At 43.3% G+C, this 27,802-nt stretch overlaps 1 protein-coding gene across 5 annotated transcripts; it reads right to left on the reverse strand.

Moving 5' to 3' along the window:
• Positions 1–8,105: 8,105 nt before the first annotated feature.
• Positions 8,106–27,801, reverse strand: ZNF790 (zinc finger protein 790). Of its 5 annotated transcripts, none has more exons than XM_033225965.1 (5): positions 27,367–27,801; positions 15,086–15,168; positions 13,452–13,575; positions 13,067–13,162; positions 8,106–9,813 (listed from the first exon to the last, which is right to left on the reverse strand). In XM_033225965.1, exons 2-5 carry the CDS (start codon positions 15,092–15,094, stop codon positions 8,132–8,134), a joined length of 1,911 nt encoding a protein of 636 aa, XP_033081856.1. In that variant the 5' UTR covers positions 15,095–15,168; positions 27,367–27,801; the 3' UTR covers positions 8,106–8,131. The 5 variants fall into 5 exon arrangements, with proteins under 5 accessions (XP_033081856.1, XP_033081854.1, XP_033081853.1 ...); XM_033225963.1 differs by lacking the exon at positions 27,367–27,801 and adding an exon at positions 19,933–20,678; XM_033225962.1 differs by lacking the exon at positions 27,367–27,801 and adding an exon at positions 19,641–20,678.
• Position 27,802: the final 1 nt, after the last annotated feature.

Here is a 27,802-nt window from a genome sequence, read left to right on the forward strand (position 1 = left end):
TTTGGAAAGAACTGACATATTAACGGTATTGAGTCTTCTAATCTCTGAACACAGTATATCTCTCTGTTTAGGTCTTTTTTCAAGTTCTCCTAGAAGTGTTTTTAATTTTTATATTATATATTTTGCACTTCTTTTGCCAGATGCATCAGTATGTATTTCATACTGTTTATGGTGTTATAAATGGCATTTAAGGTTTTAAGGATCAGATTGTTCATGGCTAGTACATGCAAAATCATCTGCTTTATATTATTGATCTTTATTTTGCTATCTCACTGAGCTCATTTAGTTCTAGTAGTGTTACAGATACCATCAGATTTTTTTTTTTTTTTTTTGAGACGGAGTCTCGCTCTGTCGCCCGGGCTGGAGTACAGTGGCCGGATCTCAGCTCACTGCAAGCTCCGCCTCCCGGGTTCTCGCCATTCTCCTGCCTCAGCCTCACGAGTAGCTGGGACTACAGGCGCCCGCCACCTCGCCCGGCTAGTTTTTTGTATTTTTTAGTAGAGACGGGGTTTCACCGGGTTAGCCAGGGTGGTCTCGATCTCCTGACCTCGTGATCCGCCCGTCTCGGCCTCCCAAAGTGCTGGGATTACAGGCTTGAGCCACCGCGCCCGGCCCAGATTTTTTTTTATATAGAAAATCATATAATCCGTTAATAAAGATTTTACTTCCTTTCCAGTCTGGATACATTGTATTCTTTCGTTTATTGCACTAGCTAGCACTTCCAGTATAATAATGCTTAGTAGAAGTGTTGAGACCAGGTATCCTTCTCTTTTTGCTGATCTTTGGGCTTTTACCATTAAGTATGATGTTAGCAGTAGATTTCTCACACATACTCTTTATTGGTTAAGGAATTTCCTAGAATCCCAGAATTCTTTTCCTCCTTAACTGAATTATTCTACTTTAATGAATGCTGGATGCCTAGTAAATTTTTTTTTTTTTTTTTTGAGTCTCGCTCTGTCACCCAGGCTGGAGTGCAGTGGTGCGATCTCAGCTCCCTGCAACCTCCGTCTCCCAGGTTCAAGCGATTCTCCTGTCTCAGTCTTCTGAGTAGCTGGTATTACAGACCTGGCTTTTTTTTTTTTGGTATTTTTAGTAGAGACAGGGTTTTGCTGTGTTGACCAGGCTGGTCTCAAACTCCTGACCTCAGGTGATCCGCCTGCCTCAGCCTCCCAAAGTGCTGGAATTACAGGCTTGAGCCACCACACCCAGCCGATGCCTAGTAATTTTTTATTTTCCACTTTGGCTGTTGGGAAAAGGAATTATTCCTGGACCTTTTTGAGCTCTGTGGATTCTTCCCTCTAATCCTTTAAGGTAGTTATTTTTCCCTGGCTTCAGGTAGTTTTCACACACACGTGTCGATGAATATTTAGCTGAACTTAAGGAAGATCCTCTAGAAATTTTTGTGCAGTTCTCTCCTTGTCAGTGTTTTGCCTTGTCAACTCTGGCCAATTTGGCCTCACCAGATTCCTCATTCTGTCTCAACACTAGGAGACCACTAGGCTCTGCCTGAGTTACCTCGCCCAGCAGTAGTCTGGAAAAACTGTAGGAAAAATTTATTTCTGTTTTTTCAGGGATCACTGTTCTTTATTGGAAATTGACATTTTTGTATATTCAATGTCTTAAAAACCATTGTTTCACCTATTTTGTTTAGCTTTTTAGTATTTACAAATATAAGGGTAAATCTGGTCTGTTTCTCCATTTGACCAGAAGCAGACATCTGTTCAGTCTGTTAATGGTGACTTTCAGTCAATAGAATAATAAAATTAATATGAATATGCCACACTTTTCTAGTTAAAAGGTTTTGTCTAGGAAATATTCTTTTTTTTTTTTTGAGACGGAGTCTCGCTCTGTCTCCCAGGCTGGAGTGCAGTGGCCGGATCTCAGCTCACTGCAAGCTCCGCCTCCCGGGTTTACGTACGCCATTCTAATGCCTCAGCCTCCCGAGTAGCTGGGACTACAGGCGCCCACCACCTCGCCCGGCTAGTTTTTTGTATTTTTTTAGTAGAGACGGGGTTTCACCGGGTTAGCCAGGATGGTCTCGATCTCCTGACCTCGTGATCCGCCCGTCTGGGCCTCCCAAAGTGCTGGGATTACAGGCTTGAGCCACCGTGCCAGGCCTTAGGAAATATTCTTTACTGTGAGGTTATAAAATGATTCTCAGATAAAAACAAGGTAAAATCAAAGGTGGCTACTTTCTAACCTTGCTCTCTGCCACCTATGGTTTGTATTTTAATTTTTCTTAAGAGACAGGGGTCTTGCTCTGTTGTCCAGGTTGCACTTGAACTCCTGGCCTCAAGGGATCCTCCTGCCATATCCTCCCAGGTAGCTAGGATTACAGGCGTGCACTACCACACTCCACTCCCACCTATTACTTCATCATTTTGATTAGGTCTTGGCTTATCCTTCCACTGTGTTTTGAAAGTATAAACATTGGCTGGGCGCGGTGGCTCACGCCTGTAATCCCAGCACTTCGGGAGGCCGAGACGGGCGGATCACGAGGTCAGGAGATCGAGACCATCCTGGCTAACCTGGTGAAACCCCGTCTCTACTAAAAAATACAAAAATACAAAAAACTAGCCGGGCGAGGTGGCGGGCGCCTGTAGTCCCAGCTACTCGGGAGGCTGAGGCAGGAGAATTGCATGAACCCAGGAGGGGGGGCTTGCAGTGAGCTGAGATCCGGCCACTGCACTGCAGCCTGGGCGACAGAGCGAGACTCCGTCTCAAAAAAAAAAGAAAAGAAAAGAAAAGAAAATATAAACATAGCTGGGCGCGGTGGTTCATGCCTATAATCCCAATACTTTGGGAGGCCAAGGCGGGCAGATCACAACGTCAAGGTATCGTGATCATCCTGGCCAACATGGTGAAACCCCGTCTCTACTAAAAATATAAGAATTAGCTGGGCATGGTAGCGCATGCCTGTAGTCCCAGCTACTCAGGAGACTGAGGCAGGAGAATCTTTTGAACCCAGGAGTCGGAGGTTGCAGTGAGCCAAGATTGTGTAAGTGCACTCCAGCCTAGGCAGCAGAGTGAGACTCCACCTCAAAAAAAAAAAAAGAGAGAGAAAGTATAAACATATATAGCAGTCCGCCCTTCTCACAAAAATTAGCACATTATTCTACACCTTCCTATTTTTTATATAACATAATCTGAAGATTATGAAATATCCAGTTGCACAATACACCTTGTACGTATATATCTGAGAGTTATTTCAGCCCATCCATTGCTGGAAATCTTCCCAGTCTGTTGCATTTACAAATATTTACATTCCTTTGTGCATACATTTCATAATCTTATCAGTGTATCTTCCGGATAAAAGCAAGCTGCCTAGGTCACATGATATATGCATGTAAGATTGCACGTGGACATTATTCAGTTCCCTCTTATAAGAGTTGTACAGTTTCACATTTTAACAATATGAATTCTTCTTTCTCCAGTCTTGCCAATATGAGTATTTTAATATACTTTTGGATTTTTGCTCATCTGATTGTCATAAAGTGATATGCAGCATAAATTGCATTTTCTTTATGAGGAATATGAAGCATCTTCTTAAAGGTTTAAGGGTCTTTAATTTATCTTTTCATATAAAATATCTATTTATGTATTTTGCCTATTTCTATATCAGGCTGTAGGATCTTTCACATCTCAGTTTTTACATGTTTACGTGTATTAAGTGAATGACTCTTGTCACATAAGTGGCAGACATCTCCAATTTGTCATTTTCATTTGTTTATATTTTTAGTCCTACAAAAAATTATTGATTCTTCCTCATTTTTACTGGATTTCTGAGTCACAGTTATTGATTTCCTAATTCCCATGTCATAAAGAAATTCGCCCATGTTTACTTCTAGTACTGGTAAAGTTTCTTTTTGTTTTCTTACATTTATATCTCTTGATTTATTGGGACTTTATCCTGCTTTACACTGCCAGGAATGATTCTAATCTTTTTTTTTTTTTTTCCAAAAAGGTTATACACCTGTACCAACACTAATTATCAAAAAGTTCTTCATTTTCAAAATGGTTCCAGCGTAATGTCTCCTGCAAAGAAAGGTGATTAGGAAAAAATAAAGGGCTGTTTTGTCATACATGAGGCAGACTTGAGACATTATCAACATTCAAAAATATATAAATGGAGTAGAGGTTCAATAAGCACGCAACTCAAGCATTCAAGAAGATCCAGAAATTCACCATGAAGGGGATGGGAGCACCAGCTATGCACACAGACACCAAACTCAACAAGGCAGTCTGGGCCAGCAAAAAAAAAAACCTCCCCTAACCAAAAGGGAATGAACCATACTTAATCTGTATATAGATGGGCAGAAAGAGTAATGTGGACAAAGATTTACCAAATAACTTCTAGGCTGGGCGCAGTGGCTCATGCCTGTAATCCCAGCACTTTGGGAGGCCAGGGTAGGCAAATTACTTGAGGTCAGGAGTTCAAGACCAGCCTAGCCAACATGATGAAACCCAGTCTCTACTAAAAATACAAAAGTTAGCCAGGCGTGGTGGCATGTGCTGGTAATCCCAGCAACTCGGGAGGCTGAGGCAGTAGAATCACTTGAACCTGGGAGACGGTTGCAATGAGCTGAGATTACGCCACTGCATGCCAGCCTGGGCAAAACAGTGAGACTCCATCTCAACAAAACAAAACAAACTTCTAAATGTTATTTTTCTCAGTGTACTTGTCATGTTAAACATCTATTCAACATGAATGAAAATGGATTATAATAAAGTTACATAACAAAAAATTATTTTTCAGGCAAATTGTGAAATTCCATAGATGACAATAATTTAGGAGGGAACTAGCTGTTAAAGGTCTGACTTACAAGTGTGCTAAATATGTGTACATATACACACCATTTCTTAACTTATGTAACACTAAAAGATACCAAGAACTTCACTTAGAAGAAATTGATTAAGTAACTTTTCATCATTTAAAATTATCCATCTGGGCTGGGCACAGTGGCTCACGCCTGTAATCCTTGCACTTTGGGAGGCTGAGGCGGGCGGATCACCTGAGGTCAGGAGTTCAAGACCAGCCTGGCCAACATGGTGAAACCCCATCTCTATTAAAAATACAAAAATTAGCCAGGCATGGTGGAGGGTACCTGTAATCCCAGGTACTTGGGAGGCTCATGCAGAAGAATCATTTGAATCTGGCAGGCAGAGATTGCAGTGAGCCAAGATCACCCCACTGCACTCAAGTCTGGGCAACTAGAGACTCCACCTCAAAAATAAAAATTATCCATCCTGCTCAGAGCTTAAACAATATAAGCAAATATCTCCTGTTATTCTTTGATTAAATATTGGGTTCATCTATGTTAGTTTTTTTCATGTATATTCATGAGTGAAATTTTTTCTGGAATTTGATGTTCAAGAGCTATCCCATCTACTTCTGTACAGTTATCTAGTCTTACATGTTTGTTGTTTTGTTTTCAACAGGGTCTTGCCCCATCACCCACGCTGTAGTGCAGTGGGGTGATCACAGCTTACTGCAGCCTCAAACTCCTGGGCTCAAGCAGTCCTCTCACCTCAGCCTCCTGAGTAGCTGGGACTACAGGCATGTGCCACCACACCTGGCTAATTCATTTTTCGCAGAGATGGGGGTCTCCCTATGTTGTCCAGGCAAGTCTGGAACTCCTGGGTTCAAGTGATACTCCCGTCTCAACCTCCCAGAGTATTAGGATTACAGGCATGAGCCACTTGCTCAGCCTCATCGTACATGATACTTTTTTCTATGTTTTGAACTTTTTTGGTTGTTTTTGAAACTGAATCACATTTAATAATGTTTTCCTAGAAAAAAAAAACCATCCACATATAAAAATCATGTCTAGGACGGGCGCGGTGGCTCAAGCCTGTAATCCCAGCACTTTGGGAGGCCGAGACGGGTGGATCACGAGGTCAGGAGATCGAGACCATCCTGGCTAACACGGTGAAACCCCATCTCTACTAAAAAATACAAAAAACTAGCCGGGCGAGGTGGCGGGTGCCTGTAGTCCCAGCTACTCGGAGGCTGAGGCAGGAGAATGGCATAAACCCAGGAGGCGGAGCTTGCAGTGAGCTGAGAAGCGGCCACTGCACTCCAGCCCTGGCGACACAGCGAGACTCCATCTCAAAAAAAAAAAAAAAAAATCATGTCTAACAGAGTTCACATACTTATTTTAATACCAAAAAATATCCCCTAAACATACAGTTGTATCCCATTTCTCCTTTCTTATAGCACTGACAAAGCCTAATAAATAATAGTTTTCTTCAAAGGACTAGATTTTGATGAAAAACGTGTATGGTTTTTTATTCCATGATTTCAGCTTTTCATTAAGCCTTTCCATTCATTCTTTTGGGTATTTGTTCTTATTCTACCTTGGTGAGTAATCATTATTTAATTCAATAAATATTTGAGGCCCTACAACACTACAGGCACTGTCCTAAGTGCTGGGGATACAGTGGTGATGATAAACAAACTGCCCTCAGTCTTGGTTTTATATTCAGAGCAATTTCTATTGATAACTGTTTTAGTTATTTCACAGGATTTAAAGTATAGGTCTCATTATCATTCTAAATCATCTGTAATTTCACTTTCTATTTGCTCTTTAAGAACGGTTTATAGTTAGTACTAAATTTCCAAGAGTTAAGAATCCATATGGCTATCTGCTAGTTTCTGAGTTATAACTGTGGTGAAAAATGAATTATATGACACTTGGCTTTAGAAATTTGTTAGAGAGAAATCATTTCTCAATGTCTTTTAAAAAACTGCTGAACACTCAACAACCCCACTTTCACTAAAGTCACAAGGCTTTCTTTTATCGTTTTTTTTGATCATGTGAAATTAATACTCATCCAAAGCTTTCTTCATTGTATTTTACAGATGTTTTTTCAGAATTAATTCTGCTGTTCAATAAGACATAGAGATGATATATTTGTCTATCATCATTGTCTTAAAGTCCTCTCATAAAATGGCTTAATACCAATACAAATAACAGTCACTAAGTCATGTAAATCTCAAATCATTCAACCCTTACAATCTAAAGAATAAGATTAAACAGACATAGATTTAAGATACTTTCCAAAAAACATATAGCGGCAAGATGTATTGAAACAAGACATGCCAAATAAATTGTATGACATAGTTCAAGGCTTTTCCTGATTAATTAATTACATGATTTTTCTGGAAATACAACAGAATTTTGCTAATGATGAAAGATTTCCAAAATGAATTACATATAAATTCTTGTGGGTTTTTTGTTTTTTTGAGATAGGGTGTTTCTCTGTCACCCAGGCTGGAGTGCAGTGACGTGATCTTGGCTCACTGCAACCTCCACCTCCCAGGTTCAAGCAATTCTCATGCCTCAGCCTCCTGAGTGCTGGGACTACAGGTGTGTGCCACCATGCCCAGCTAATTTTTGTATTTTTAGTAGATGTGGGGTTTCACAATGTTGGTCAGGCTGGTCTCGAACTCCTGACCTCAGGTGATCCACCAACCTCCGCTTCCCAAAGTGCTAGGATTACAGGCGTGAGTCACCTTGCCTGGCCGAATTATATATAAATTCTTTATGGAACATCTCTGATAAGAATGTTTTGAGAATGATTCAAAAAAATTCATGCTATCATCTCATAAAATTTTACCCTGATATTCTGCAAGGATCAGTAATTTCCTTCCTATATTGATTGCATGATGAATTATCTGCTGCTGCTGCTGGATGTGTGCCCTGTTAAAATGCCTTCCAATATTACTTACATTTGTGGGATTCCTGAAGAGAAAAAAATAAATGACATCAATTAAGGAGTCAGGAATAAAGTCCTTCCTACACTTTTTTTTTTTTTTTTTTTTTTGAGACAGAGTCTCGCTCTGTCGCCCAGGCTGGAGTGCAGTGGCCGGATCTCAGCTCACTGCAAGCTCCGCTTCCCGAGTTTATGCCATTCTCCTGCCTCAGCCTCCCGAGTAGCTGGGACTACAGGCGTCCGCCACCTCGCCCAGCTAGATTTTTGTATTTTTTAGTAGAGACGGGGTTTCACTGGGTTAGCCAGGATGGTCTTGATCTCCTGACCTCGTGATCCGCCCGTCTCAGCCTCCCAAAGTGCTGGGATTACAGGCCTGAGCCACCGCGCCCAGCCTCCTACACTTTTATATAATATTTCACAAGAGTGAAATGAAGTGAGAGCTCGAAGAAAATGCTTTCTCAAAATCTTTAAATTCATACGATTTCTCAAAAGTGTAAATATTCTGGTGTTGAGCAAAGTTTGACTCATGACTAAACGAGTTCCCATAGTCTGTCCATTCACAGAGATTTCCACCATTATGAATTTTTTGTTCAGTAAAATATGAATGGTGACTAAAGATGTGGCTACTTTTCTTGTATCCATAAGGTTCTGCATCAGTATGAATTCTCTTATGTCGTGTAAGCTGTGAACCCCAGATAAAAGATTTCCCACATTCTTTACATACATAAGGTTCCTCACCAGTATGCATTCTCTGATGTCGAGTAAGTTGTGAACCCCAGAGAAAGGCTTTTCCACATTCTTCACATTCATATGGCCTCTTTCCAGTATGAATTTTCTGATGTCGATTAAGTTCTGAACCACGAAAAAAGGTCTTCCCACATTCCTTGCATTCATAGTTTCTCTCACCAGTATGAATTTTCTGATGTCGATTAAACTCTGAGCCATGAAGAAAGGTCTTTCCACAATCCTTACATTCATAGCATTTCCTCTCATTATGAATTTTCTCATGTTGAGCAAGATATGAAGGCCAAGTAAAAGTCTTCCCACATTGCTTACATTCATAAGGTTTCCTGCCAGTATGAATCCGCTGATGTCGAGCAAGGTGTGAGCTCCAAATATAGGCTTTCCCACATTTCTCACATTCATAAGGTTTCCTACCAATGTGAACATTCTGATGTTGAGCAAGATTTGAACCACGAATAAAGGCTTTTCCACATTCCTTGCACTCATGAGATTTCTCTCCTGTATGAATTCTCTGATGCTGAGTTAGGTGTGATCCACGAGTAAAAGCTTTCCCACACTCCTTACATTCATAAGGTTTCTCACCAGTGTGAATTCTCTGATGTTTAATAAGATGTGATCGCTGACTAAAGGCCTTTCTACATTCATTACATTCATAGGGTTTTTCACCAGTATGAATTCTCTGATGTCGAGTAAGATCTGAGCCACAACTAAAGGCCTTCCCACATTCCTTACATTCATAAGATTTCTCACCAGTATGAATTCGCTTATGGACACTAAGTTGTGAATGAAATCTAAAGGCTTTCCCACATTCCTTACATTTAAAAGGTTTCTCACCAGTATGAATTCTCTTATGACCAGTAAGACTTGAACGTAAAGCAAAAGACTTCCCACATTCTTTACATTCATATGTTTTCTTAACAGTGTGAACTGTCTGATGTCGAGTAACTTCTGAATCAGGAAGAAAGGTGTTCCCACATTCTTTATCTTCACAGAATTTCTCACTTGTGTGAATTAACTGATGTTGAGTATGATCTGAGCCAGAAATAAAGGCTTTCCCCAATTCTTTAAATTCATTCAGTTTGTCTCCTGTGTTAAGTCTCTGGTGTAGATTAAAGCCTATGTGCTGGTTAAAAGTGGGCCTTTTTTCACAGGTGGGTATCACCTGCTTGAAACATTCCTCTTGATTATCTTGTAGTGTTTGAAACTGAACGTTGCCTTCCCAATCACCTCTAAAACATAAACATTCAAGGCTGTGGTTTTTACAAATTTTCATTATTTCCAGTTGGGCTATTTCTCTCTCACAAATGCCATTTTTTGGTAATAACTTATTGGTCTGACACCTGGACTGCATGTCTGAAAAAGAAGAAGGTAAAAACATCATACTGTTGTATGTACAAAAAGCAGTAAAACTTCTAAAATAGATGTAGAAAATATTGAAATAAAGCATATGAGAAGTGAATGGCTTAAAAAATTCTCAAATATGAGCAATGTGAAAAAAAGGGCAAGAAATAAGTAGAAATTTAAAAGAAATAATGAAAGTTGAGTCAAGTGATGAGAAGTATATTTTATTTTGATCATATTCATCTAAGGAGCTCAATAAAAAATGATTATCCAGGTATCACCTCAATAACAGAATAGTAAGTCATAAAATATCTACAAGTTTGCAAGTACTATGATGAATGTCTTATATAATTCAGAGCTTAAAAACAGAAATGGTGGGAAATGGCAGAGTATCAGTCCAATATGAGGGAAGCAATCTGATCCAGAGTTACCAAAGTACTAGGATCTCAATACCAGGGTATGCTGCATTTAGGTTAAAGGAGATAATTATGGGTGATAGTTCAGACAGAAAAATAGTTTGAAGGCCAGCTACAATGATTCACACCTGTAATCCCAGCACTTGGGAAGGCTGAGGCAGATTGCTTGAGCCCAGAAGTTCGAGACCAGCCTAGGCAACATGGCAAAACCCCATCTCTATAAAAAATTAGCCAAGAATGGTGGTGCATGCCTGCGGTCCTAGCTACCTGGAAGGCTGAGGTGGCAGAATCACCTGAGCCTGGGAGGTCAAGGTTGCAGGAAGCCATCATCACACAACTGCACTCGAGCATGGGTGACAGAGTGAAACCCTGTCTTAACAACAACAAAATAGTTTGAGAATTTTTTTCAAGGGGGAAGGAGTCAGGCAAAAGCTAAGAATAAGTAGGACTCTTCCGTGACTCATTTTTTAAAATACATATTTAGGATCAAATACTATTGTTACCAGTTTTTCTTGGGGGACAGAGCAAGTACTCTAGCAGTGACTCAGTGAATTGAAAGGCAGTTGAGTTACAAAGTATGAGCAGTAATGTACTGCAATGGAAAGAGGACAAACTTCAGTTTCAGACTCCAGTTCTGTTTACTAAAACTAATTTTTTTTTTTTTTTTTCTGAGACGGAGTCTCGCTCTGTAGCCCAGGCTGGAGTGCAGTGGCCGGATCTCAGCTCACTGCAAGCTCCGCCTCCCAGGTTTACGCCATTCTCCTGCCTCAGCCTCCCGTGTAGCTGGGACTACAGGCGCCCGCCACCTCGCCTGGCTAGTTTTTTTGTATCTTTAGTAGAGATGGGGTTTCATGTGTTAGCCAAGATGGTCTCGATCTCCTGACCTCGTGATCCGCCCGTCTCAGCCTCCCAAAGTGCTGGGATTACAGGCTTGAGCCACCACGCCTGGCCTAAAACTACTTTTTAGGTGATTGGAAAATTACTGAGCTTGACTGAGCTCTTAATTTTTCATATTATAAAAAGGAATAAAACACCACTTTGCAGAGGTTTGTTGCAAGGATTGGGAATAATATGCTATTTCTATTAAGTGCCTGACACAGGATAAGTGTTGAATAATCAGTAGATGATGATGATTATTAGAGAGGAAAAGCTGGGGAATATGGGGAACTAGATAAGTCAGAGTTTGTCTTTTTTTTTTTTTTTGAGATGGAGCCTCACTCTGTCACCCAGGTTGGAGTGCAGTGGCGCAATCTCAGCTCACTGCAACCTCCACCTCCTGGGTTCAAGTGATTCTCCTGCCTCAGCCTCCCAAGTAGCTGGGATTACAGGTGCCCACCACCATGCCCAGCTAATTTTTGTATTTTTAGTAGGGATGGGGTTTCGCCATGTTGTCCAGGCTGGTTTTGAACTCCCGACCTCAGGTGATTCGCCCACCTAGACCTTCTAAAATTCTGTGATTACAGGCATGAGCCACCACGCCTGGCCGGGCTTGTCTTGTATGACACTGTGTTCTTCTGGTTGTACTTCATGGGCCCTAACTTTTCTTCTGCCACTTCTTCCTCACTGTGACCAGAAACTCTTATCACCCGTTACTCTAATTTTCAGCTAAGTAGTCTATTAGGTCTTCTCTTAATGTTCCCTGTATGCAGAAATGTATGGCCATGCTCCAGTCACAGAAGAGAACAAAAAGTTTCTTAAGAGATAATATATTCTTTGTTAATTCTTTTAAACCTAAAATGAGCAAATCCATAAATGTTGGTTGAAAGAATGAACTAATAAGAATGAACTAACAAATGCAGGCAATGTACAATCAAGGAGAAGCTAGGAAAAATGAGAAAAATTCAAAAGGGATGGGTAAAATAAAAACATAAGGTCAAAAATGTTTGGTTTGGTTTTGTTTTTTTACAGAATGAAGAATTTTATGAAAATCTAAATTTCAAAAAAGGGAGATGGGAAGGAACTTGATGCAAATCATAGATAAAATAAGCGCCACTGGAGAAAAGAATGGCACTTACCTTTTTGTTACATGAGTAAAAAATGAGAGCACAAAAATACACCAGTGTTTGGAGTGAAGAGAAAGTCCTTTTGGAAAAGGTTTTGTCTCTATCTAGGCCTCGGACCTTTTTTTTTTTTTTGAGATGGAGTCTCACTGTACTACAGCTCAGGCTAGAGTGCAGTCATGTAATCTCGGCTCACTGTGACCTCTGTCCCCAGGTTCAAGCAATTCTCCTGCTTCAGCCTCCTGAGTAGCTGGGACTACAGGTGTGTGTCAGCACACCGGCTAGTTTCTGTATTTTTAGTAGAGATGGGGTTTCACCGTGTCGGCCAAGCTGGTCTCGAACTCCTGATCTCAGGTGGACTGCCTGTCTCAGCTTCCCAAAGTGCTGCAATTACAGGAGTGAGCCACGGCACCCAGCCAGTTTTTGTTTTTGTTTTTGTTTTTATCCCGAGACGGAGTCTCACTCTGTTGACCAAACTGGAGTGCAGTGGCATGATCTCAGCTCACTGCAACCTCTGCCTCCCTGGTTCAACAATTCTCCTGCCTCAGCCTCCCGAGTAGCTGGGACTACAGGCACTCATCGCCATGCCTGGCTAATTTTTTGTATTGATTTATTTATTTTTTAGTAGAAATGGGGTTTCACCATGTTGCCCAGGCTGGTCTTAAACTCCTGAGCTCAGGCAACCCACCAAAGTGCTAAGATTACAGGCGTGAGCTACCACACTTGGCCCATTTTTTGGTCTTAAGGGGATATTCCAGACCAATATTTTAGAGGTGTTGCTGCCTCACTGTGCAGCTGAGCTGTTATCCACAACAATGGCCTCCTTGTGCCTGTTCAGCCGTCACTCACCTGGGCAAGGTCCTCTTGTCTCATCCTTCAAAATCTTCCAGGGCTCTTTCCCTTTCTCTAATAAAGAGAATACTTCTGGCTGATAAATGCAAAGACCTGCCCAGAAGATAAGAAACAGCAAAGAACCACATTGTAAAGATTCTAAAATTTGAAACTACTTCTTTGGTTACTAAGGAAGAGAAACAATTACAGGCAGGGCAAAAATAAGTTATAAAGGATGGGAAAGATGGAGGTGCCCACTGATGACAACTATTGCCAGATTTACAAAGCACAAACCATTTTCCAAAAAACAAAAGTCAGAAGTTACCCTGGACATTTAAAAGACAATAAAAAAAAAATCACAATACAGAAAGCAGGAATTTCTAAGGAAAATGCTGAATCTTACCCAGTGAGACCATGTTGCTGTAGTTCTCCAACATCACATCTCTATATAAATCCCTCTGTTCCAGGTCCAGGCACTCCCACTCTTCCTGACAGAAATCTACAGCCACATCCCTGAACATCATCAACTGTTGAAAGAACAAGTCCAGGTATTAATGGTGAACTTTGAAAAAATAATAACCCCTTTAGATGAAAGGGGAAAGGCTGGAAAGGGGCACTGCAGGGAGTGGAGCATATACTGGGCAAAAAACTGGAGTTGGCTGCCTGTGGTTTCAGGAGAAATGACATGGGAATAAGCGTGACTAAAGCCGAGTGTCTACATGCTCCTTTTTTTTTGTTCTGTTTTGAGACAGAGTCTTGCTCTGTCACCTAGACTGGAGTGCAGTGGTGCAATCTCGACTCACTGCAACCTCTGCCTGCCAGGTTCAAGTGATTCTTGTGCCCCAGCCACCCTAACAGCTGGGATTGCATGTGCGCACCACCACGCCTGGCTAATTTTTTGTATTTTTAGTAGAGACAGGGTTTCTCAATGTTGGCCAGGCTGGTCTTGAACTCCTGACCTCAAATGATCCACCCACCTCGGCTCCCAAAGTCCTAATGAGCCACCGCACCTGGCCTACATGCTCGTAAAAACTCCTGTTGCTCAGTCACCACATCTTTATGATCTTCAAATCACAAATACCAAAACATCAGAATGGCAGCCCAGAATAACAGACATCATATGAGTGTTTTGTTGATACCACTGAGAGGCTACACCAGTCTGGAAGAACCCCAGATTTATTATGTGAGAAAAGTAGGGGGTTCTGTTGGTTGTAAGGAGTCTCTACTGTGCACAAACAGACTTGTGCATACAGTCTTTGGCCCAGGTAACTGTCCTTTGCTTAAGCTACTACTTTTAGTTGAATTTTCTGTTAGTTTAAATTGAGAGAATTCTCAAGAGATACACTCCCTGACTGAATATTATTTTCTGTGGACAATGTGTAGAATCTCCAGGTTCTTTGCTAAGCAGCTGACACTCAGCAAATTCAGTGTCATAAGGGATTACTGTGAAAGTCATCAAATGAGTTTTTTGTCGACACCACTGAGAGGCTATACCAGCCTGGAATAACTAACCCCGGACTGTTAATTATATTAACCTCTCATTAATTTCCTGGAAAATTCCAGATCTCTTTGAACTCAACCTTCCATCGTATCTGCTAAGGAAAGCATCACAAAGGGCCACATACCTAAATGAATACCAACCAACACCAACTCCCATCTTGATTAAATAAAACATCCCATTCTACAGAGTAAATAAAAGCCTTTATGTAGTATGTCCCCTTTAATTGTTCCATCCCATCTTGTTAAGCTATGGGTTTGAAATGCAAAGTCTTTACTGTTCCCCTTAAGGAAATGTATTTCTCTTCTTCAGTGCTCTGCCAGATTAGGACACAGGAGATACTGAAAGCCCTGGTGGATAGATTTGGTCATACTGGTTGGAGAAAAGAGGTATCTAGGGAAAGCATTGGACTGTTTCACAGTCATTACTTATGACGCTCAATAGTGATTCAAGTAAGCAATTAAGGATAAGCAATAAAAATATTCACATGATTTGATATAAATGGGTTATATTTTTGGAGAGAGGCAATTCCAACTCACATGGACCATGACTTCACATTCCAAGTCTACCGGCCCTTCTCTGGATTCTTCTCTTGGTGAGGCAGTGTGCTGAGAAAGCAGAGCTAGAAAGAAAAAATCACGAGGTCAGGCCTTTCTCAGAGCTCTCAAATGGACAAACAGGAATGCCATTTTCTTCCTTGGAGGTAGGTCAGAAGGAACCTGAAGAAATCCTGGCCCTATCCAAAACCAGAGAGAGTCAACAAAAGCAGGATGAAGTTTCAGTCTAATCACTTATGCCAAAATCATGACATGGGATTAGGATACTACTAGATAAGTCAATTCTGGCTTGCCCTAAATTCATATATACATACATTAACATTTATCCTCAAGCCACCTATGAATGTCAGTTACTTGTCTCATTTAAAAGATCAGGAAATGGGTCACTTGCTCAAATTCACTATTAGGAAATATCATAGGTTTGCTGAATGCAAAGCTCGTTCGCTTTGAATATCTCTGGATTTCAGGATTTTTTATTTTATTGAGTGAAGGATGAGCTGGGCCTTTCCGTTATCGGAGCAGCCCACGATCTCTGCCTCCTGTGTTTTCATTGACACTGAACGGCAGGGTGACTTTTTCATGAAAGGAACGCAAAGATGGAAGGAAGGCTAGGTTAGGCGAGTAGTCGGTTTTGTGAAGCAAGTACTTTTATTAAAAAAATATATTGAAGCCTCTCTGAGTCTAGCTTTGCGCTTAGCAAAAGGGAATCAGATAAATAAGTTGCAGGACTATCAAGGAATTCACAGTCAGAAAAGTAAAGACGCAATTACGATACTGTAGGAAATAAAGGGAATTGTGGTTATGAAAGGAGCCAACTAGTTCTAAGGAGCTCAAACCAAAACTAGTTTTTAAGAGAAAGTTTCCTATAGGAGATGGTACTTCAGCTGACTTTTGAGGGGCTGTTCTATGTGGGAAATGCGCGAGGGGAGAAGAAAAGATACACACACAATACCTTTAAGAGTAAACAACCGTAGGCCGGGCGCAGTGGCTCAAGCCTGTAATCCCAGCACTTTAGGAGGCCGAGATGGGCAGATCATGAGGTCAGGAGATCGAGACCATCCTGGCTAATACGGTGAAACCCCGTCTCTACTAAAAAATACAAAAAAAAAACTAGCCGGGCGAGTTGGTGGGCACCTGTAGTCCCAGCTACTCGGGAGGCTGAGGCAGGAGAATGGCGTAAACCCGGGAGGCGGAGCTTGCAGTGAGCTGAGATCCGGCCACTGCACTCCAGCCTGGGTGGCAGAGGGAGACTCCGTCTCAAAAAATAAATAAAAATAAATAAACAAATAAATAAATAAATAGAATAAAATAAAATAAAATTTCATTAATACATCTCTCTCAATCCAAGACAAATCAAGTGCAAGGCAAAGAGTAAGTATAGACTGACCAGATGTTAGATCACAAATAAAAGTTCACTAAGTTCCAAAGTTTAAAAATAACACAATATAGCAAAACTGTAAATTTTATTATTGGTGAAGTGGGGACCTACTTTACCGGAAGTCTTCAACATAATCGATAGAGGCTGAGGTCCCCTTACGTCACAGGGATCGAGACTCCTCCACAACACTGAGGCCAAGACACTACACCACTGTATTAGTTTTCTACTGCCACGAGGTAGTGGCTTAAAATAATACAAATCTGGGAGGCCGAGACGGGCGGATCACGAGGTCAGGAGATCGAGACCATCCTGGCTAACACGGTGAAACCCCGTCTCTACTAAAAATACAAAAACTAGCTGGGCGAGGTGGCGGGCGCCTGTAGTCCCAGCTACTCGGGAGGCTGAGGCAGGAGAATGGCGTAAACCCGGGAGGCGGAGCTTGCAGTGAGCTGAGATCTGGCCACTGCACTCCAGTCCGGGCGACAGAGCGAGACTCCGCCTCAAAAAAAAAAAAAAAAAAAAATACAAATCTATTATCATATAGTTCAGTAGAAGTCTGAGTTGGGTCTTACTAGGCTAAAATCAAGGTGTTGGTAGGGCTGTGTTCCTTTCTGGAAGCTCCAGGGGAGAATTCGTTTTCTTAATGTTTTCCAGCTTCTAGAGGCTACCAACATTCCTTGGCTCAAGGCCCACTTCCTCTATCTAGCCAGCAATGTGGCATCTCTCTGACCATTCTTCTGCGGTCACACCTCCCTCTGACTTTAAACTTAGCCAGGAAAGGTTTACTGACTTTAAGGACCCATGTGATTATATTGGTCCAACAAGATAATCGCCCCCATTTCAAGGTTCTTAACTTAATCCCCTTTGCAAAGTCATTTTTGCCATATAAGGTACCATAGTCCTAGTTTCCAGGGATTAGGAAGTAAACATTGGTTGCAGGGCCATCATTCTGCCTACCTTGACCACTTTTATGGCTTCTATCTTAAACTTCCTTCTGAGAGATACTCAGTGAAGGAAATAATGTATACAGTGGTCCATTTCCAAGATAAAGTGCCTTGAATCAGCTTAGGTAAGCAAACCACAGAAGAAACCGGATATACTAGGCCCCTGCTTGGCTAGATGATGCCTACTTGTCAGCCTCCCGCTTTCTCCCTTTCCCCCACTTAGTTGCCTTCACCCAAACCAAAGTTTAGTCTAAGATGAAAGTTTGCTAACCTGCAAATTAGCTCTTTTTGTCTGCTCTTACCAGCCTGCCCGGCTACTTAGGTCAAATACCTGAAGAGTCAAATACCTGAAGAGCCCCTGAACTAACTAGGGTTGCAATGCATTGTGGGCTGCAACCAAATGCAGCAAGACAAGCCTTAAAAAAAAAAAAACACACCTGGCCGGGTGCAGTGGCTCATGCCTGTAATCCCAGCACTTTGGCAGGCTGAGGTGGGCGGGATCACGAAGGCAAGAGATGGAGAACATCCTGGCCAACATGGTGAAACCCCGTCTCTACTAAAAATACAAAACTTAGCTGGGCGTGGTGGCACGCGCCTGTAGGCCCAGCGACTCGGGAGGCTGAGGCAGGAGAATCGCGTGAACCTGGGAGGCAGAGGTTGCAGTTTGAGCCGAGATTGCACCAAAACAAAAAACAAAACACCTGAATCCCCTACCCAACAATCAATAGGCAACGCCCGGGAAGATTTTGACCCCATAGTACTCAGCCTATGAGGAACCAGGGGAGGAACCTGTGCACTAGGGGATAAATTGCTTGTTGAAACTGTTGGCTGTGCCTATCAGACACCGATCTTACAAGACCATCATTAAAAGTCTTACTTTCGCTGTTCTCCGGGTCTCTGAGTCCATTCTTTGGGACGGGTAAGTTGTTTCTCACACTCAAGAAATCATCTTTCACTACCCCAATGCTATCTCTGCAAAACTGACTTGAATCCAACCAGAATAAGTGTCAATCCAACCTTGTATTTACATTTATCTACTATAAGAAGACCCGAATTTCTAGTCAACTGTCTTTTCAGACACTGTACTCCATCAAGTCCCATTTGTCCCCTTTTCTCATTCTTCCCAACTCTCAGCACTTTTCCTGTATGCCTTCATAATGGAATTCATAATTCATTAACAACCAATCCCTCTTTTATCTTCAACCACTTCCATGAACACGCCCTAACATTCTGAGTCTAACAGAAACCAGGCTCTATCTAGAGGACTTTGCAGCCCTATCAACATTTCCCCGGCTACAGCCTCTTACCAGTGCGTCTGAAAATGGAACAGATGGCTGGCCTCCCTGTTGTTCATTACTTTCAGACCCTTCTCCCTCCTCCACAAACTCTAGTTTTGAATTTCCTGCCATGAGATTATATATAACTCACCACATGTCACTTTTGTTGACCTCTACCAAACACAGGCTATTTTCCCCCTATATCTGAAATATTGAGCTCATGATTTACTCTCTGCAGCGCGATTATCCTTTTCTATTTTTTAAAATTCTTGCATTTTTAACTACACCCACACAGATGAGCCTTGTTTACTTACCCTTGCCTGGACTTTTTCCCCTCCCATGGCTCATTTCCAACATGTTGATGGGTTGTTTTCCCCAGCCCTCTACCCCCACCTGCTGCTCCATTTCTCTGCCCTAATTTACTGAGAAAATCTTGAACTATGTTGTCTACACTGTCTCCCATTCTCCCCTCCTTCTAGGTTGCCCTATTGGTACTCCAATCCAGCTACCGGCCAGCACAAAAACTGCTCCCTACACATTCACGAAGGACTATGTCACTCATCGTAAGGCTCAATTCTTTGTTTTTAGCCCCATAGCAGCTATCACCAACTTTACGAACGTAGTCACGCACAACGCGATGCTGTCATAATCACGTACATAGTTATTTTTAAATAGTCCATTACGGTCACACACAGCGCCCGTCATCGTCGTGTGCGCGTACACGCGTGCGTACACACACACGAGAAGCTCTCGTCGCGTCCCCGCTCCTGCATCAATTTCATTCTCGCACCCACGGCTCCCCCCCATCGCGATCGCTCGCCCCCATGCTCCCTCGCCGGAAAAGTCACCAACTCCAAAGACGTTAGCACCTCACTCCCCTCAGCCCCGGCCTCGGGCCCTGCGGAGTCATTCGGCTTCTGTGTCTCGGAGTCACTCACCCGGCCCTGCGGTCCCTTGATGGTGGAAGGTTCCGCGATCTCCCTATCATCCCTAAAGGGACAGAGGGCTGACAGGAAGTTGCCCGGGGAACGGTGCACTCTGGGAAATGTAGTTCAGAGCCTGGGCCGTTTTGGGACACCGCGGGCACCATTAACCGACCCTGGATTTGAGCCCCATCCCCTCGCTGGGCAAAGACCATCGCCCACACACCGCTCACATCTGCGGCCGAGAACTTCCAGAATTCCAGCCTGCGTTTAGGAAGCTTCAGCGGAGGCCTGCAGGCTGCCCTACCTCTGCAAACGACGCCCAGCCCTGAGAACAGGACAGTAAGCCCAGGCCATCTTAGGCTGGAAGTAACCTTGGCCCCGATGGCCTCTGGGAAATGTAGTCTAGAGGCTGGAACACTGCAGAAATGCCCCCGCGGTTATTTTCAGCAGGAGCTCGCTGCATGGGCCTCTGACCCATGTGGCGTGGCGGTAAAGTCCTACAAGACTGTGCCAAGCAAGTGGCTTGTCTGTCCTGTCTCTGCCGGAGCCTCGGCCCGGCTGGGTGGACACCTCTGATTCCACAAGTACCAGCCTGGGATAGAACGAAGGGGAAAAGGTCCATGGGACACAGCTACATGCCCAGCCCTACAGGGGTACCCTGCCTGGGAATCCATGAGAACTCTTCCTAATACCTTATTCCCATCCTCCAATCGCCCTTAAAGTGTTTGGTTTCAATTAATGTTTATAGTCACATTAGTATTGTTTTGTAAATTCTATTCATGCCATTCTTTTTGCTGAAGTACACATTTGCCAGTTTTCATTTGCTTCTCTTTTAGATGTACATCATTTAGATCTACATCTAAACTTTCTGACAGAGGAGTAATTTTTTTCGGTACTTTCAAACTCCTCAGATAATTAAAATAGTTTTTTTCTTTTTTTTTATTGTGAAACAGAAAATACTTGAAGTGCATAAAATAAGTTCAGTATAACTCCACACAAGTGTTGGTATCTCAAGAACAAATGCCCATTCTATGTGATCTTTTCTTTTTCTTTCTTTTTTTTTTGAGACAGGGTCTGGCTTTGTCACCCAGGCTGGAGTACAGTGGCACGATCTAGGCTCATTGCAACCTCTGCCTCCCTGGCTCAAGTGATCCTCCCACCTCAGCCTCCAGAATAGCTGGGACTACAGGTGTGTGCCATCGCACTCAGCTAATTTTTATAGAGATGGGGTCTCACCATGTTGGCCAGGCAGGTCTCGAACTCCTGGGCTCAAGTGATCCTCCCACGTAGGCCTCACAAAGTACTGGGATTACAGGCATGAGCCATTACACCCAGCCTGTGTGATCATTTCTGATACCCAGTTCCAGCTCCAGCTGACCTTTAGGGTATTAATATCTTGGCTCTTTAATAGTTTTAATCTCTCACCTGGACACGGTGGCTCATGCCTGCAATCCCAGCACTTTGGGAGGCTGAGGCGGGTGGATCACCTGAAGTCAGGAGTTTGAGACCAACCTGGCCAACATGGTAAAACCCTGTCTCTATTAATAATACAAAAATTAGCTAGGCATGGTGGTGTATGCCTGTAATCCCAGCTACTCCAGAGGCTGAGGCAGGAGAATCGCTTGAACCCAGGAGGCAGGGGTTGCAGTGAGCTGAGATCATGCCGCTGCACTCCTGCCTGGGCGACAAGAATGCAACTCCATCTCAAAAAAAGAAAAAAAGTTTTAATCTCTCTATGAAATGTATATAAATGCAATCAAATCGTACAAATTTTCTGTCTTGATTAGTTTTTAAACTCCTAACTGGATTAACTGAAAACCCCATAGTAAAGGCCTTACAGAAAGAAAGGTATGCCCATCCAGCCATCAAGTCATTTTCCTGTTACTACTGGCAGGGGACCCCAAGACCAACCCCTACATCCCCAAGCTTTGATGATTCACTGGGAGGCTCACAGTGAAATGATACAAAAGAAAATCAGCAACCAGAAAAGCACATGGGGCAAAGTCCAGGGGAAACCAGGTGCACACTGCGAAGGGTTCTTTCCAAGTAGATTTATATGGGATTTATTTGTTCCCCAGCAGTGAGTTGTGACAATACACGTGAGATGATACCAACCAGGGAAGTTCATTACAGACTCAGTGCCCTATGTTTTTATTGGAGGCTAGTCACACAGGCAGTCTGTGCCTAAGACATAACAGAATTTCAGATTCCCAGAAGGAAAGCAGGTGTTTAGCATAAACCATACTGTTTGTACAAAGAGTTCAGGCATAGTAAGCCACTTATCAGGAAGGTGGGAACCAATCTGCAATTCAAGTTCTAGATGCAAGCCAAAGATTAACCTCATATCAGGCCTTTCTAAAGATAAGTAGTCTCGGGCCTGCTATATTAATTAATTTCTGCTCACTATTGTCCTAAAGATGTATAGTTTTCAACAACAACATCAAATTAGGCCAGGCGCGGTGGCTCAAGCCTGTAATCCCAGCACTTTGGGAGGCCGAGACGGGCGGATCACGAGGTCAGGAGATCGAGACCATCCTGGCTAACACAGTGAAACCCCATCTCTACTAAAAAAATACAAAAACCTAGCCAGGCAAGGTGGCAGGCGCCTGTAGTCCCAGCTACTCGGGAGGCTGAGGCAGGAGAACGGCGTAAACCCGGGAGGCGAAGCTTGCAGTGAGCTGAGATCGGGCCACTGCACTCCAGCCTGGGCGACAGAGTGAGACTCCGTCTCAAAAAAAAAAAAACATCAAATTATAAGACACATGAAAAGGCAAGAAAAGTCATGACACGCTCAAGACATAAAAGCAAAAAGCAAAAAGAAACAAACAGAGGTAGACTCAGATAGGATTTCCCCAGGCGTATGAGGCTGCAGTGAACTGTGATTGCACCACTGCACTCTAGCCTGGGCAACAAAGCAAGACCATATCTCAAAAATTAAAAGAAAAGAAAACAAAAAGATATGATGTAGATGTTGGAACTATCTAAAAAGTAATTTAAAATAACTATTATTAACATTTTAAAAGCTTTACCAGGATGTTTTTCAACCAGAGGTGATTTTGTTCTCCAGGAGATACATGGCAGAGTATGGAGAAGTTTTTGGTAGTCATAACTGGAGAGGTGCAATTTGCATTTAGAGGACAGAGGTCAGGGATGCTACTAAATATACAGGATAGCTCGCCCCAAATTATCCAGCCCCAAATCATGGTCCAAGGTTGAGATGCCCTAAGTAATCAAGACAGTGTGTTTTGGTGAAGGATAGAAAGATAGATTAATGGAAGCAACAGGCTGGGCATGGTGGCTCACGCATGTAATCCCAGCACTGTGGGATGAGTTCACCATTTGTGGACAGTAAATACTTACATAGCCTCTGTGTTCTAACTGCATTTCCTTAGATTCTTTTTTTTTTTTTTTGAGACGGAGTCTCGCTCTGTCGCCCAGGCTAGAGCGCAGTGGCTGGATCTCAGCTCACTACAAGCTCCGCCTCCCGGGTTTACGCCATTCTCCTGCCTCAGCCTCCTGAGTAGCTGGGACTACAGGCGCCCGCCACCTCGCCCGGCTAGTTTTTTGTATTTTTTTAGTAGAGACGGGGTTTCACTGTGTTAGCCAGGATGGTCTCGATCTCCTGACCTCGTGATCCACCCGTCTCGGCCTCCCAAAGTGCTGGGATTACAGGCTTGAGCCACCGCGCCCAGCCCCTTAGATTCTTTATTAGTCTGTTTGGCACTCATTCATCAAGGGGCCAATTATATTAACTATATTTTCTTATTTTCTGTATTCTTGATGCTCTGGCATTTGGGGACCTTACAAAAAAACAGGGAGAGGCTGCTCCTCTCAGGCTAATTCCTAAAGATAATCACAATTTTCCAGTGATCACAGCTTACATATGCAAATCAACCTGAGTCTATAGCTCTCTGATATTGTCATGTAATAAGAAATATATATTTTGGTCTTCATCCATGTCCATGGTTCTTGGCTCATGCATCCTAAAGCCCTTGTAGTTTCCTAAACAGAGTATTTTCTGTTAAAACACTTGTTTTTAGCCGGGTTTGGTGGCTCATGCCTGTAATCCCAGCACTTTGAGAGGCCAAGGCGGGCGAATCACGAGGTCAGGAGTTCGAGACCAGACTGGCCAACATGGTGAAACCCTGTCTCTACTAAAAATACAATAATTAGCTGGGTGTGGTGATGCACATCTGTAATCCTAGCTACTCAGGAGGCTGAGGCAGAATTGCTTGAACCTGGGAGGCAGTGGTAGAAGTGAGCTGAGATTGCGCCACTGCACTCCAGCCTGGGCGACAGAGTAAGATTCTGTCTTGGGAAGAAACAAAACAAAACAAAAACACTTGTTCTTTTGTCCTTGGTTATGTTCTGCATGTGTCCCCAAAATTCATATATTGAAACTTAATTGCCAATGTGTTAGATTAAGGAGTGGAGCCCTTCACACCTGTAATCCCGGCACTTTGGGGGGCCAAGGCGGGAGGTCAGGAGTTTGAGACCAGCCTGGCCAACATGGTGAAACCCCGTCTCTACTAAAAATACAAAAATTAGCCGGGCTTAGTGGCAAGTGCCTGTAATCCCAGCTACTCTGGAGACTGAGACAGGGGAATCACTTGAACCAGGGAGGCGGAGGTTGCAGCAAGCCAAGATCACGCCATTGTACTCCAGCCTGGGCGACAGAGAGAGACTCTGTCTCAAAAAAAAAAGAAGTGGAGTCCTTAGGAGGTGATTAGATTATGAGGGAAGAGCCTACATAGATGGAATTGGTGCTTTAAAAAAAAGGATTGAGGAGGCCAGGCGTGGTGGCTCACGCCTGTAATCCCAGCACTTTGGAAGGCCAAGGCGGGTGCATCATGAGGTCAGGAGATGGACACCATTCTGGCTAACACAGTGAAACCCCGTCTCTAATAAAAATACAAAAAATTAGCCGGGCGCGGTGGCGGGCGCCTGTAGTCCCAGCTACTCAGGAGGCTGAGGCAGGAGAATAGCGTGAACCCGGGAGGTGGAGCTTGCAGCCAGCCGAGATTGCGCCACTGCACTCCAGTCTGGGCGACAGAGCCAGACTCCGTCTCAAAAAAAAAAAAAAACGGATTTAGGGAATGAGTCCAGCCCTTCAGTACCTTCTGACAAGTGGGGACACAGCATTCCTCCCCTCTGGAGGATGCAGCAACAAGGTCCCATCTTGGAAGCAGAGATCAGACCTAGCAGACACCAATCCTGGTGGCATCTCGATCTTGAACTTCCCAACCTCCAGAACTGTGGGAAATAATTTTCCATTATTTACAAATTACTTAGTCTCAGGTATTTTGCTATAGAAGTACTAAGGGACTAAGACACTTCAGTTCCTGAAATAGCACCAGAGTAATAAATGTGAAAGATTCTTTATTGTTCATAACCAACCCCTTTCAACCACAAGTGAGTTAATGAGGTGATGTTGGTAAAGCCCCTACATAACCATAGGATAGGGCAACCAAACATGTGATGAGAAGGTTGGAAAGTTCTGCCCTACCCGGTGACTTCTGGGGAAAGGAAAAGGGTTGAAGGTTGAACTCATCGCCAATCGCTGCTGATTTAATTAATCATGCCTACGTAATGAAGCCTCCATAAAAACACAAAGGGCTGTGTTCAAACAGCTTATTTCCCAGACCTCCCACAGGCATTTTATTTTTTCTGTTCTTTAGGAGACATTGGTGGGGTAAACATACACAAATGTGATTGCCTCATTCAACCAAGAGTCTTAGCCACAATTAAAAGATGTTCAGACGGAGATTCACAGGAATGTGACGCTGGAGAACTAGAGCAACAGAGCCACATTAGGTATAGATCGCTTCCCTGTATAGTCCAAATTTTGTTGTTTTTGTTTCTTGGGTCTTTGTTTTAAGGAGCGGAGAGTTTAATAGGCAAGAAGGAAGGGAGAAGACAGTAGGAAGAAGTTCCCCCATACAGAGATGGGGTGTGGGGGTAGCGGGGGGCTGCAATCTCAGTTCACAGCAACCTCTGCCTCCCAGGTTCAAGCCATTCTCCTGCCTCAGCCTCCCTAGCAGCTGGGATTACAGGCACACACCACCATGCCTGGCTAATTTTGTAATTTTAGTAGAGATGGGATTTCGCCACATCGGCCAGGCTGGTCTTGAACTCCTGGACTCAAGTGATCCACCCACCTCGGTTTCCCAAAGTGCTGGGATTACAGGCGTGAGCCACTGCACTCATGCTGTTTGTTTTTTCTTTTTCCTTTTTTTTTTTTTTGTAGAGAGTATGCTGTTCAGGCTGGTCTCAAACTCCTGGGCTCAAGTGATCCTCCTGCCTCAGCCTTCCAAAGTGCTTGGGATCACTAGGCATGAACCACCATGCCCGGCCTTTCCTGCCGTTGTGATGAAGGGGTGGCCTGCCCCTCCACACTTGTGGGTGTTTCTCGTTAGGTGGAACGAGAGACTTGAGAAAAGAAATAAGACACAAAGTATAGAGAAAGAAAAGTGGGGCCCAGGAGACCAGCGCTCAGCTTGCAGAGAGTTCCCTTAGTATTTATTGATAATTATCTTTACCATCTTAAAGATAAGGGAGTGGCAAGACAATAGGATCATTGTAGGGAGGAAATCAGCAGTAAGACATATGAACAAAAATCCCTGTGACATGAAGAAGTTTAAAGGAAAATGCTGTGCCTTGACATGCATATGCAAACTCTTCATAAACCTTTTAGCAGCATGGCTCCAGCAAGTCCCACCTTATTCCTAAAGGCGGTTTTCTCCTTGCTCAGTAAACAAAGCATACAATCGGGTTTTACACCGAGATGTTCTGTTGCCCAGGGACGGGCAGGATTTTTAACCAGCAAGCTGCCTTCAGGCACTTGTTTAACAAAGACACATCCTGCACAGCCCAAAATCCATTAAACCTTGAGTCACCACAGCACATGTCTCTTGCAAGGACAAGGTTGGGAGTAGGGTCACAGATTAACAGCATCTCAAATACAGAGCCAAATGGAGTCTCTTATGTCTACTTCCTTCTATATAGACACAGTAACAGGCTGATCTCTCTTTCTTTTCCCCACAGTTAAAAACTTCAGGATTAGATTTTACGTCAGCATTTCCTGTTGTCATATACTTCCTGCCACCATATCTCAGCAACCTCTACCACCTCCCAAAGTTTCTAGCTTAAAAAATTATTGATTTCCTCCTAGTTCCCCTTTCTGTCAGTTTTTAATTTTATATTTGTTTTCAAATGAGTCATCACATTGATTTTAAAAATTTAAATAAGATTATAGTGAAAAAAGGAAGTTTCTCTTTCACAATTTATCTTCCCCATATGCATAATGATGGGTCTTTTTTAAAAACTACTTTGAGTACTCATACTGATTTTGTATTCCAGTTCAGAAGAAATGTCTGAATGTTAAATGTTTACATAAAAATGCTATTTTATTATATCAGTAATGGAGCTTCCCCCCTTTGAAATTGCTGCTCCAGGAAGATACAACCTTACCACAGTTTAAAGAGAAAATGAGACTTGGAGGTTCAGATTCCTCCACAGTCACAGTATCAGCTACCCATACAGTGATCCACATTTAGGTGATTACACACACTCAAACACAGATCCATACACGATCTTGCCCCCAACCTCCACACACTCCATATGACCTCCCCACCCGCAAAGCTGCACACATCTTGACCTCACCTCTCTCACACACACACCCCAATCTTACTGGCACGCGGTTTCTTTCACTCAACTACCCAGACACCCCTCATCTCACCAGCACAAGCAGTCCCACCGCAGTCTTACACACACTGGAGCCTTCCTTTGCCCAGTCTCGCATGCGTGATTAGGATCGCGGATTTGTCCCCTTCCGACTCCCCATCCTGGTTCGGTCTCAGACGCTCAGGTCCCATACTGCGATGCACTCTCCTGGCTCCTCCACATGCTACGCAGCTGGCCGCCTCAAGAGCCTCTGCGTGCTTCCAGCATTTAGTGGAATTCCGAGCAGCCTCCGGGGCACAGTTAGTCTAGTCACTGCGGCCAGACTCCCGCCTCAGGACCCAGAGGACGCAGCCCACTTTGGCTGGGCCCATCCAGTCTCCGGCGAGGCTTGGACTATGTTTCCCAGGAGACCTTGCTGTCCAGTATGTCTCCCGGGGAGGGGCAGAAGCCAGGGAGCCGCCTTCTGAGGCTGGGCGGGGTGAAAGAAAACT

This window comes from Trachypithecus francoisi, unplaced genomic scaffold (genome assembly GCF_009764315.1).
Source record: "Trachypithecus francoisi isolate TF-2019V2 unplaced genomic scaffold, Tfra_2.0 Lachesis_group12, whole genome shotgun sequence".
In the NCBI taxonomy this organism is placed as follows: domain Eukaryota; kingdom Metazoa; phylum Chordata; class Mammalia; order Primates; family Cercopithecidae; genus Trachypithecus; species Trachypithecus francoisi.

Excerpts from the sequence above, each read along its gene's own strand:
- ZNF790 (XM_033225961.1), bottom strand. The coding sequence starts at position 19,165 with ATGGGAGACAGTGTAGACAACATAGTTCAAGATTTTCTCAGTAAATTA. Across the intron at positions 15,169-19,095 it reads GCAGAGAAATGGAGCAGCAG|CTCTGCTTTCTCAGCACACT; the intron begins GTGGGGGTAGAG and ends TTTTCTTTCTAG. Across the intron at positions 13,163-13,451 it reads CAGCAACATGGTCTCACTGG|GTCTTTGCATTTATCAGCCA; the intron begins GTAAGATTCAGC and ends TCTTCTGGGCAG.